This window comes from Paramormyrops kingsleyae, chromosome 10, assembly GCF_048594095.1.
Source record: "Paramormyrops kingsleyae isolate MSU_618 chromosome 10, PKINGS_0.4, whole genome shotgun sequence".
In the NCBI taxonomy this organism is placed as follows: domain Eukaryota; kingdom Metazoa; phylum Chordata; class Actinopteri; order Osteoglossiformes; family Mormyridae; genus Paramormyrops; species Paramormyrops kingsleyae.
In genome coordinates, this window is record NC_132806.1 from 4,811,810 (window position 1) to 4,824,681 (window position 12,872).

Below are 12,872 nucleotides of genomic sequence, written 5' to 3' on the forward strand. Positions count from 1 at the left end.
CCTCCGTTCATTGAGTGCTCACGATAGTCACTGCCTCTGTGCGATCTGGCTACTAAGCTCTGAAACCTCAAACTCGCCTGAAATATCATGAGACTCTCTCTCGACAGCCGTGAGGAGATCTTCGCTACCAATCGTTTACATTACCTGGTGACGCAGCTCGCTAGACAAGCATTATAACCCAGGTTACTAAGCGATACTGGTAATTAATGAATCCCATTTAAGTCTTACATTAACAGACTCACGGAGATTCGCTCGGAGTTTGGAGGAACCAACCATTCGGCATAACAATTAGTTAATAATCATCATTAAATAATAACTACTTAAAATTTAATTAATTTCAGTACATATTGGTGGAGATATTTAAATTTCCTTGAGCAAATTATTCCAACAGTTGGTTCCTACAAAGACCTGGTTGTTGTCCTTAACAGTAATGAAGGCAGTAATCTGCCAGGGCCAGGGCCATCTCCATTTGGTGAGAAGACTAAAGTGCTTTGGTGTGTGCAGGACATTGCTATGGACATTTTATGACCGTAGTGTCATCAGTGATATTATACGCAGCGGTTTGTTTGGGACGAGGGATTACAGAGAGGGAGCCAAGGAAACAAAGCAAACTGGTGAAGAAGGCCGGCTAAGCTGGGGGGGGGCGCCCCATGGCACTGTAGCGTAGATGGGCGAGAGCAGGATGATAAGGCTGTCAGTGATTTTATGTGACACCTCTCACCCCCCCAGCAGACTATGGAGGCCCGGGGCAGCTCCTTCAGTAACAGACTCAGACACCCAGCGTGTGTGACGGAACGGTACCGCAGGTCATTGGGCCCCACAGCAGTCATGCTTTATAATCTGCACTCTGCTCATTGAACTTTTCCCCTGTTCACTGTCGTCTGATACAGTTTCTATCTGCTGCTGATCTGCAATATTGTTCCTCCTTATTTACTGATGTGCAATATTACATTGCATTGACCCAGGGCATTATTCCCTGTGTGGTAGCTTCCTTTGGGAGGCTAATATCTGGCACATGAGCAATAATGTTATATGCAATGGGATTGTGTATAAGTTCACTTATTTTAATATTCGTATATTATTCCTCTGTATTTAATATATTCTTCTTTTTTGTGTTTTTATTATTACCCTATATATATATATATAATAATTTCATTTACATTCAGAATGATGTTGTTTGTTGTGTTGTGCCCCACTGCTGCTGTAACAAGCCTCAGTCTTGACTCTGACTCTCCCCTTTAAGGTCTTGGCCTTAAATCACACTCGATATAGGTGGTGTTGTCCCCGTCACCCTGACCAGGATACATGCTGGAAGATTCATGGACTGAGTTTTTCAGTGTGAAGAAAAAGAATGTGAATAAAACAAAAATGTGTCTTAATAAATAGGAGCCCTAGGATATGTGGTGGTTAGAGATGTGGGCTGATGATAATTTTGCTTCTCCAAAGTTCTGTTATGAAAGCTGTACATTCTGTTCCATGTACAGGGTAGTGATATGTAGCAATCATGTGCTCCAGTCAAATGTCCAGCTGTATGAATAATAATGGTGGCTTGTTTGGATAAAATATCTTAGGCTGAATACTTCAAAGCGTGATCTGGGTAAGGTAGAGAGGAAACAGGGTCTTACATGAAGCAGGTATTGTTCTCTCTGTGTGGTTTTTACTCTTTGCAAAAGTGAGCCCAGCACAGTGCAGTCAGTGGGTCAGTCTTCCTGTGCTGCGTCTAACCAGTGGAAACATATGCAGCCCTGCAGAGAAGCACTCAGCAGACAAACAAATGAAAATAGCTTACACCTATATGTCACTTTTGAATAGTGGTGGACAAAGTACACAACTTCATTACTTGAGTTAAGTATAGATACTCCTTGTCAAATAATACTCCAATTTCAAGTTTTTCATTTAAATTTTTATTTGAGTTAAAGTACTGGAGTACTTGGATCTAAAAATACTTAAGTATTCAAAAGTACATTATGTTTTTAATGCGATAGATTTTTCAGAACCTAATGACTCCTGAACACCCTCCTGAATGCACTGACTGACTTGTAGATCCTATAGAATAATAAGCTTGTGGAATATGACACAATGACTATATAAACACAACTGACTTAACAAAAGTACAGCCATTGTCATTTTCATCCGATTTAACACCCCCCACCCCACCCTCACAAAAGAGCATGGTAGTGTTCTTACACAGCCCTAATAGTGTGTGTGTGTGTGTGTGTGTGTGTGTGTGTGTGTGTGTGTGTGTGTGTGTATGTGTGTGTGTGTGTGGATTATATGTATATTACATTGTGGGGCCAAAATGCCCCCCACAATGTAATAAAAACCTCTTTTTTGATGTTGTGGGGACCATTTTCAGGTCCCCACAAAAAGATTTGTGAATGCAATCAAAAAACTGAATATTCTAAAAGTCTCATATTTTGTTTAGTTACTTATGGTTATGATTAGGGCTGGGGAGAGAGAGAGAGAGAGAGAGAGAGTTAAAGAGAACAACCAGGTCTTTGTAGCAACCAACCATCTTAATGACCAGGCCCTGGATATTTACTGGCTTAGTCTGTGATTTTCTCCTGTGGAAATCTATCAGCATCTCTTCATCATGCTGGTATTTAGGTAGAGGAATTTTAACTAACAGCAACTTACAAAACACAATGCTGCATATTGGAAATCAGAATATAGAGTAAATTAACAGTAATGGGAATTATGCTCCTACTTTTTGTGTTTATTGTGGGGGCAACACAGTGGCTGAGTAGGTAGTCACTCTTATGTCAGTAACTGTGTGTACATACGTGCCTCGCATTCGCTGTGATAGCATCGTGCACGTTTACACTAGCTGAATACATATATTTGACAGTAAAAATACATTTAGATAATGATAGACAGTAACAGTAATTATTATTTTATATAATAAAATACATTTAAAAAATAAAGATTTCTTATTAATTATTTTAATATTAATAATAAACCATTAATACATTTAATTATCATATTGTCGTACCGAGCAGGACGGAACGGAGACAAAGGCGCAGACGTCAGGGTATCAGGGAATACGGGGTTTAATTACAGGTAAGGCAGGCAAAACGCAGACGGACAATACAATGACCGGAAAGGGAAAACAAACTGAAACACCGACTAAATACAGAGGACTAATGACAACAACCAGAAACAGCTGATCACACAGGGATTCCACACGGGGTTAACGAGGGGGCGTGGCACACAGAAGGAGCAGACGATTGGAGCAGGACACATTGTTTTATTTAACTTTACACATTGTTCGGATACATTTATTTTCTTGCTTTACAAATTACTGCTTTGATAAATGTGCTTAGATGTGTTTAGTACAGTATATGCTCTTCTTGTTTTATCCGATTCATTTTGTGTTTAAATGCTAAAAAAAAGACATATTAGGTGTAATTTTTTCCAGCCAGGAATCAATTAATTTGTTTTCCATTATTTCTTATGGGGAAAATTCGATCACAACTCGAACTTTTGAGGATTCAATCCGGAGTTCTGAAAGGATTAAATTCGAGATCTGAGGTACCACTGTATTTTGTAAAGTGGATGCTGTAATGAAACTGAAATATTCTTTCTGTTAGTCTAATTTCTTCCCTTACAAAACCTAAACTTAATTTAAAACAGGATTGGCACATTCACAACCTTCAGAAATTTTTCTAACACAGGTCATACAGTGGCTCGATCTATATTTCTTTTGGTGTTTCATTAAACAGTATGATTACGTGAAAGGACCAGATGTAATGAAATAAAATGAAGTTAACAAGAAATCATAGTGCACATCGAGGGTAACCTATATCCGTAATGATGTGTGTGTGTCTGTATGTGTGTTTGTGTGTGTGTGTGTGTGTTTGTGAACCAAATAACAGGACAGGGAACAAAAAACAAAACTGTTCTTTCTTAATTATCTACATCATTATTAATGACACAGGTATTTATACAGGTTTATCCTACAGAAATATATACAGTACACATAATTAAATGAAAAATGTAATTTAAGAACACTTTAAATTTTCATTTAATTTTTTTTTGTCTGTTTAATATCATCGATCTGTCTCTGTTTGTTTGCCCCTAACCATTCACCATGGTATACAAGGGAGACAAGTAAGCATGTGTGACATCAAAGAACTGATTGCAGCAACTCAGCCTTTCCACAACATCAAAGCCACTTATTCCCCCCAAGTCATGAAGAAATAATCTCTGTGGCTCCCCTCTCCCCCTCCCTCAGCCACCAGTCTGGCCTGAACATTTGTACTTCCAGTAAAAATGCACCCCAAAGACACTGACACCAAACTCAGCACTGGTGCACCGTAAAATCCAGTGATCCAGTCTCAGAAGCACTGGCTCCCCTGCTCTCCTTCTGAACATTATTAAAGCTACACCCTGAACACTCTGTATAACTAACATGAATGAGAAGCATTTTTATTCATAATCCCTGTAGCGGAGGTCAGAATACAGAGTGTCATTATTCCCGTCTTTCTTCTGTCTCCTGGGTTTTGGGTTCTTAAGATTCAGGGCAGCGTAATTCAGTGTGTCCTCGTCATGGCACTGTGGAGACAAAGATGGCAGAATTGGATGGATAAAAATCTGTTTTACTTATATGCACAAATAGCACTTAAAATGCTGATCCCAGGATGGAAATCATTTTACGTTGTTTTTTTTATTATTTTTGCTGATTATTTATAGTTTGAAATATTTATTACATACCTGCTTACGTGACCATTCCACTTTCGATACATCACTGTTTTTCTGATCTGTTTAAAATATATAATAAAGCAACATATATATTTTCACACAATAAAATTCAGTGGTTGGATAACATTCCTAAATTTGGAGGGAATTTACAATACTTTTTGTCACAAAATCAAAATAAAAATGATTTCTGTCAATTTCAGTGTGCATGTTTGGATATGTGTTGTTTCTTATAATATATTACATATAGTAGAATTGCTATAAAGAAGATTTCAAGAGATTTGAAGTGTCATGACAAGGGAAGGAACAACATGTGGGCTGGCGTAAGGTGAACGGAGATGGGCTTTATTAGGCAAAACATTAACAGTTATGGGGAAAACAAAGCGCGACCATGAGGGATCCAAACAGGAGAACAGGGAACAAGCAGGGGAAAGGTTCAGGGTCAGACCGAGATCCGGGAAGATGAGCACAGTGACAGGCACAGTGACAGACATATACAACGACTAACGAGGGGACAACGAGCAACAGGAGTGGCTCATTAGGGCCACACTGGGGAGGGGACAGGAGGGCCAGGCAGACTAATAAATGTTATTGATATGCAACTTACTGCAACATGTGTTGTATATCTCAGTATATTTTGCAAAATACTAAAGCTATGCAAATAAATTAGGTAAGATTTTAATAAGGGATATTGTGTTTCCCACAAGAGTGGATTTAATGCAAAAATATTTATCTAGTATTAAACAATTATATTCTGTTATAAGCACATCAGTCTTTGTTAAAAATATGTTTTGTCCTTCTTCTGAGTGCATAAAGCCGGGCAGCGTACCTGCGTAGTGTGTACAGGTCATTTTACATCTTATACAAATGAAGGCAACGTTCAGAATAATGCTGCAAGATAAAACTATCAGCAAGCCAGAGTGAAGAGGATCCAGCAGCTTCTGATAGCCTATAACAAAGAAATAGATTTCAGCATAATGATATAGAGACACATTTCCCATTTGCTTAGGTTACATTAGTTAAAGATAAAATCTATAATAAATTGCAGCAGCTGTTTTTTAAGTAGTCAATTTTTAATATGAACTTTTGGAATTTTGCATTTTAACTATTTGTATTAAGTAATATTTCCAATAATTGTTAAATTAACATTTGTGTAATTAAGTGCATAAATAAAAAATTACATTACATTAAAAAAGCAAAATAAATAAGTCCATGTCTTAATAGCAATAAAACCACAACAGAAGTAGATATACTCTCCACACTAGGTGTTACCATCTATATCCAGCTGTGTGCCGTTCCCAAACAGCATCTCCCCACACATGGCCACAGCGCAGTAGTAAGTCCCAGCATCAGAGAGGCTGAGGTTCCTCTTGGGGAGGCTGTAGACACAGCTCCGTGTAGGAGATCCAGCCTCAGGGCTCTTCTCACACTCATCACTCCTGTTTCCGTGGCTGTAAATGACTCCTGGAAGGGATTCTCCTGATCCATGTCTGAACCAGTAAACACTGTGTTCTCCTGCACAGCTCCCAGTCTCTATTGTACACTGCAGGCTCACAGAGTCTCCTGGCTGCACTGTGTCAGACACAGGCTGCTGTACCACAGTCCTGCTGATGGAGTCTTTACCTGAAAAGCAAAATGTTTATGATGACAGGCCTTTGAGAGAAAAGATGGAAAATACAGATCCTCAAAGATTATTCTTACTGATTTTGGTGAGGTAGTCATCCAACAAATCACCAATTTCTTAGAGAGAAAAAAAAAAATCTTGTCTTTTTTTCTAATTGTATTACCCTTTATTAGTATATATTCTTATCAGCATTGTGCGAAATTCAGAAACTTTGAACTGAAATTCCATTTATTAATTTGAAAAAGAATAATTCAATCCTTTTCACTTCAAAAAAATTAAGTGTATGAAGTGTACATTATATTTGCACAATTTTCATGATTCTATCAATATCCATTTGGTATAAGTTGCCCCTTTTCCACAGGAAGGTATTTATTGTTTTTGCGTATTTAGCTGTTGATGTGTGTTAGTAATTTTGAGGATTCTGCTGTAGAACCTGCATGGTTTAACTCAAGAGCCAAATGTATTATATTTACTTGTTACTGTTTGCTGATTAATAGTTTCTCTCTTTTTTAACATTAAATAAAAAGTATACATAGCAATAGGAATTACTTTTGTTTCATGTAGTTGCTCCTATTTATTTTCTTATGTGTAGAAAAGTAAGTTTTTCCATTCAACCACAGCACTACAGCAAAAAGCAAAATGTCATGCTTCATTCCAATAAACATGTCTAATTTTTCATTATTATTTTATTTAGTCAGCATAATATCTGCAAAGGATTTACAATTTAATTTTCAATGTTCTGCCCTGAAATCTTTTCCTGCTACACTGAAGACTCTCTCAGCATGTGCAGAGGAAGCTGCAGCCAAAGGGTTGGCATCCTCTGATAAACATGGTTGGCTCAGGTAACAGTGACATTATGTGAAGCTTTCATGACAGGAACAGGGACTAGTTTGACTTTTGACGCAGGAAAAGAGTTTGGGACGTTTCTTAGGTTAGAAACTGCAGTCACTAACTTTTGAGGAGAGACACTCAGCTTTCCCTATGAGCAGATCCACCATGGTACACAAAATGACAGTTCAATTATTATTTTAGGTGACACTTCAAATGTTACATTATTTCATTCTGAACAAAATGACATTTTTATAATAATGATACATAATGTTAATGTTTCTATGTGTAATTCATATTTAAATAATAGACTGTATAGTTAAAAGCTACACTTACAGTACATATATGAACTTATTTGAATCCAAATCCTTTTTCATTCTACTTCCTTAAATTCAAATATGAATTGCAATGCCACATCCTGTTTTCAATCACAATTCAAATTTAATTCAGATTAACAAAATGAACTGAAATTTAAGGCCCATTCTCGAATAAGATCTGAATGGGGCACATCCCTGATTCTTATGTCAAATCATGTTTTTTTTCCTGAGCGAATATACACTGACTGTTCAGATAAATAATGTGAAAAATATTTTTTTTTTTGTTGCTTAAGATTTTTGCACAGTCCTATATATAGCAACTCAAACATTTTTATTTCATTTGTTTTAAAGAGGCTGCAATGTATAACATTAACTTCTGTATAAAGAGAAGGTTAGGCTTTTGGCTGAAGATTACTGACAGCAAGCAAAATGTAACAAATTCTATAATAATGATAATAATTATAATAATAATAAATGATTTTTGTTTAATGTTGTTTAGAAAAACATTAATGGAGCAAAGCAGACAATAAGGTATCTTTGCTAATTTTATATTGACACATGACTCAACTCTCAAACATATTTTACAGGGAATAATCTTACTGACAGTATAATAAAGCAAATACAAAAATACCTGGAATCTCATTTACCTGTGATTATGACAAAGGTTCCATTCCCAAAGGTGACCTCATGAAGAAACACAGCAGCACAATAATACACTGCAGAATCTGACGGCTCCGCGTTGGAAATAGTGAGGTTAAAACTCCCCTTTGCATTCTGTAAGGAGTAACGTTTTATATTTTTATATTTCTTGTCAAATTCAACAGAAAAAAGAGTAACTGTCCTTGCCATGAGCTGGGGCTTCTGACCAACAGCTTGCCTAAACCAAGTAAGGTAAGTAACATCGTCTGGACAGAAGCATGTCAGGGTCACACTGTCTCCAAGCTGAACCCTCATCAGGAGACTGGGCTGAACAACATCCACAGCCAGTGCAGTGTCTGGAAAAACAGAAAAACACAAATGAACGTGATATACATCATAACAGTAAGCAAAATAACTATTAACTATGATGAAGATTAAATGGCCAAATACTTATTCCACTGATTACATCATACAAATATATGAAAATATTAAAATAAAATAAAAAATTTATAATTTATATTTTAGGACCCTACTAATGATGATGAGAAGACCAAAGAGTCTGAACATCTTTGTGGTTCCACTTGTTTAGAATAAACTGCTCTGCTGCTAAGTGAGAGGTCATGGTCGTGGTCGGGATGAAAGGGCAGGAAACAGAGAGGTACAAGATACACATCAGGCTGATCTGATTGGCTGTTCACACAGGAATTTAAATAATAGTGAAAAGGCATTCTGATCTACACTTACATGATGTTTATTAATTTACTCCTTAACTGCCAGTTAAAACGAGAACAATTAGATAAACAGGAACAGATACTGAGCATATGAAGTTCTTTGTACGGAGTGCTGAGACACTGTGGGAGGGCATTTGCTAATCATCTCTCTCAGACAAGCTCAGCACAGTCTCAGTCTTTTGTTATCAATCTGATATTAGACAGTCTCTCATATTACACAGTTCTTAAGTTTTCCAAAGTATTAGATCTTCTAATCACACTCAAAAGAGAGTTTAAGTGTTCATCCACCATGCAAACAGAACTTAAATTGTAGCTTTACTGCTTACATTTACATTTTCACATTTGCATTTAGAGCAAGCATTTAAAGTGCTGTACATGAGAGTAAATGGTGAATCAGTTTATTTGCCACTGTCTAGCGACATTACAGTTTTTCTCAATTGCTTTGGTACATTTCTGGGATCACTGTAAATGCATTTCTCAAAACATTTTGGACAAACAACACCACACAAATGGACTGCCTGCAAAAAAGCCATAGATTATCTCCCAAATGTAAATATTTCAATGTCAGTGAAGATGTCAGTGTCATCAGAATGACAAGTCCTTGTTCACGAATAAGATAGTCAAATAGCTTAGCCATACTGTCAATATAACAGTGTACTGTTTTCCCAAAAGTAAATCAAGGCTAATGGTTTTGATGATCCATCCATCCATTCATTATCTTCCGATTATCCGAGGTCGGGTCGCGGGGGCAGCAGTCTCAACAGGGAAACCCAGACTTCCCTCTCCCCGGCCACTTCATCCAGCTCCTCCGGGGGAATCCCGAGGCGTTCCCAGGCCAGCCTAGAGACATAGTCCCTCCAGTGTGTCCTGGGTCTTCCCCGGGGCTTCCATCCGGTGGGACATGCCCGGAGCACCTCACCAGGGAGGCGTTCTGGAGGTATCCTCAGCAGATGCCCGAGCCACCTCATCTGACTCCTCTCAATGTGGAGGATCAGCAGCTGTACTCTGAGTCTCTCCCGAATGACCGAGCTCCTCACCCTATCTCTAAGGGAGAGCCCAGCCACCCTGCAGAGCATACTCATTTCGGCTACTTGTACTCGCGATCTCGTTCTTTCGGTCACTACCCATAGCTCATAACTATAGGTGAGGGTAGGAACATAGATCCTGGTAAATCAAGAACTTTGCTTTTTAGCTCAACTCCTTCTTCACCATGACAGACCGATGCAGCGCCCGCATCACTGCTGACGCCGCACCGATCCACCTGTCGATCTCCTGCTCCATCCTTCCCTTACTCGTGAACAAGACCCTGAGATACTTAAACTCCTCCACTTGGGGAAGGACCTCCTCCCCGACCTGGAGAGAGCACTCCACCCTTTTCTGGCTGAGGACCATGGTCTCGGATTTGGAGGTGCTGATTTTCATCCCAGCTGCTTCACACTCGGCTGCGAACTGCTCCAGTGAGAGCCAAAGGTCACGGTCTGATGAGGCAAACAGAACCACATCGTCTGCAAAAAGCAGAGACCTAATCGTGAGGTCACCAAACCAGACACCCTCAACGCCCTGGCTGCGCCTAGAAATCCTGTCCATAAAAGTTATGAACAGAATCGGTGACAAAGGGCAGCCCTGGCGGAGTCCAACCCTGACTGGAAACGAGTCCGACTTACTGCCGACAATGTGGACCAAGCTCTGACACCGGTTGTACAGGGACCGAACAGCCCTTATAAGGTCTCCACCTTCGGCCACACTGCACCTGACCCCATTGGCCCCTCCTACAGGTGGTGAGCCCATTGGAGGGGGGACCCATCTGCCTTCTTTGGTACTCATGGGATCAGGCCCCATGAGTGCTGGCCTGGCCATCGGGCGCTCGCCATCGAGCCCCACCCCCAGGCCTGGCTCCAGGGGGGGGTCACCCACGTCCGGGCGAGGGAAAACATAAATCCATGTTTTTACTCATCATAAAGGGTCTTTGGAGCCGCACTTCATCTGGTTCCACACTCAGGACTTGTTTGCCTTGGGTGACCCTACCAGGGGCATAAAGCCCCAGGCAACTTAGCTCCTGGGATCATTGGAACACGCAAACCCCTCCACCCCGATAAGGTCTCGGCTCTAGGAGAGGGGTTTTGATGATAATGAATGAAAATGTACAAGGCTGCTTTTTGTTCTGTATTGCACATATCAATTTCAACAGTACAAGGTTACACATTACTGTTCGTATTGTAATTTCTTGAAAAACCACGTCATCATGATTCAGAAAAGAAAAAGACAAGACTGATTTACAGTACCATAAAACCTCTGACGTATATTAGAGACCTGGTGGATCATTGGTTGATTTAACATTTCAAACATTCCCCTCAATTGGTGAAAGTCAAGATTCACACGAGAGCAATAAATTCAGGACATATTTACAAAATAAGTCCAACAGAAATCTATAGAAACATGCTTGACAGATTATGAGAACCAGTTCAACCATTTTGCACATAATGATTTATGCAAGGAACTGATGGCTAGTTATTCAAGAGAACCAGAATAATACATTTTGATCAACATGACATTAGCAACAGATAATGTAGGACAGTTGTACATAACCATTTACATGAATGTGCCAAAGCATTTGCAATTTATCCAAAAGAATGAGACTTTACATTTATGATGTGCACAAATAACTTGATGATGTAAAGGATGGACAAGTAGTTTATTGATCTGAGAAATGAACCAAAGTGACTGAGACCAACTGTAAACACACTTGGCTAACCAGCCATTCATCAATAAGTGACCACTGCCATCTGAAGTGTAGCCTACTATAATATAGAGGTGTGACACATGCGTCCACGAAACTACATTTTCCGGCACTTCTTTATTACGCATGCGTAATGTACACTTCCAGAGGTTCGATACTACGCATGTATTCACATTTTGCGGCAGACCATGATTGTGTGATTTAGGGCATTGATCACGTATTATGAGATGGGTCATTGATGTATTTGTAGTTCAGCTGTCACTTTATTGTGGTGTTTAAACCATTTTGCTTTGCCGATTGTAATATTTGCATCTGTGTGCGCATTGCTTTTAAGTGCCTGACAGTAATCTTACGTAAGGGTTATTCCCAATGATATAGCTGAATAGATGCCTTTTCTTTAGAAAACGCAATGAAATTGGGGTGTATATCAATCTTGCGTACCCATATTATAATTCTATTTTTTTTTTTTTTAAAGTTCTTTATTCATTAACCAAAATTTTTAACCTGCCCATTGTTCCTTGAGTTTCAAGAAGGAAGTAATTTTCCTTTGCCTGCTGGGCTAAAATTAAGGGAAAGGAAGCTAAAAAAATGTTCCCCTTAGTTATGGACATGGGCATTATTTACCCTAATTCCTGTGCATCTGGTTAATGTTTTTATTATACTTTAGGTCATTTTTATCTTACTTTGCTTATCAAACGGTTGTGATATATGTACAGCATTTTCCAAAAAATCACAACAAAATAACAGTGAAGAACTTTTATTTGCACAACATAAAACATGTAACACAATACAAATTTATCTAAAATTACAAAACCAGAAATAAAAGACAAGACAAGAGAATACAGGAACCATAAACTCAGCAAGGAGAAACAAACCTCTGGGGGTCCAGGATCAACTGGCCACCCAACCCCCCTGGGCATGATAACATTCCCAGCTACTCACAAATGATATACACTCACCTAAAGGATTATTAGGAACACCTGTTCAATTTCTCATTAATGCAATTATCTAATCAACCAATCACATGGCAGTTGCTTCAATGCATTTAGGGGTGTGGTCCTGGTCAAGACAATCTCCTGAACTCCAAACTGAATGTCAGAATGGGAAAGAAAGGTGATTTAAGCAATTTTGAGCGTGGCATGGTTGTTGGTGCCAGACGGGCCGGTCTGAGTATTTCACAATCTGCTCAGTTACTGGGATTTTCACGCACAACCATTTCTAGGGTTTACAAAGAATGGTGTGCAAAGGGAAAAACATCCAGTATGCGGCAGTCCTGTGGGCGAAAATGCCTTGTTGAT

General features: G+C 39.0%; 1 protein-coding gene across 1 annotated transcript; it reads right to left on the reverse strand.

Moving 5' to 3' along the window:
* Positions 1-3,250: 3,250 nt before the first annotated feature.
* On the reverse strand, positions 3,251-8,731 carry LOC111841792 (uncharacterized). The gene is made up of 6 exons (XM_023807789.2): positions 8,640-8,731; positions 8,115-8,462; positions 5,971-6,321; positions 5,528-5,647; positions 4,714-4,760; positions 3,251-4,554 (listed from the first exon to the last, which is right to left on the reverse strand). Exons 1-6 carry the CDS (start codon positions 8,671-8,673, stop codon positions 4,429-4,431), a joined length of 1,026 nt encoding a protein of 341 aa, XP_023663557.2. The 5' UTR covers positions 8,674-8,731; the 3' UTR covers positions 3,251-4,428.
* Positions 8,732-12,872: the final 4,141 nt, after the last annotated feature.

Excerpts from the sequence above, each read along its gene's own strand:
- LOC111841792 (XM_023807789.2), bottom strand. The coding sequence starts at position 8,673 with ATGTTCAGACTCTTTGGTCTTCTCATCATCATTA. Across the intron at positions 6,322-8,114 it reads AACCTTTGTCATAATCACAG|GTAAAGACTCCATCAGCAGG; the intron begins GTAAATGAGATT and ends TTTGCTTTTCAG. Across the intron at positions 4,761-5,527 it reads GACCTGTACACACTACGCAG|ATCAGAAAAACAGTGATGTA; the intron begins GTACGCTGCCCG and ends TATTTTAAACAG.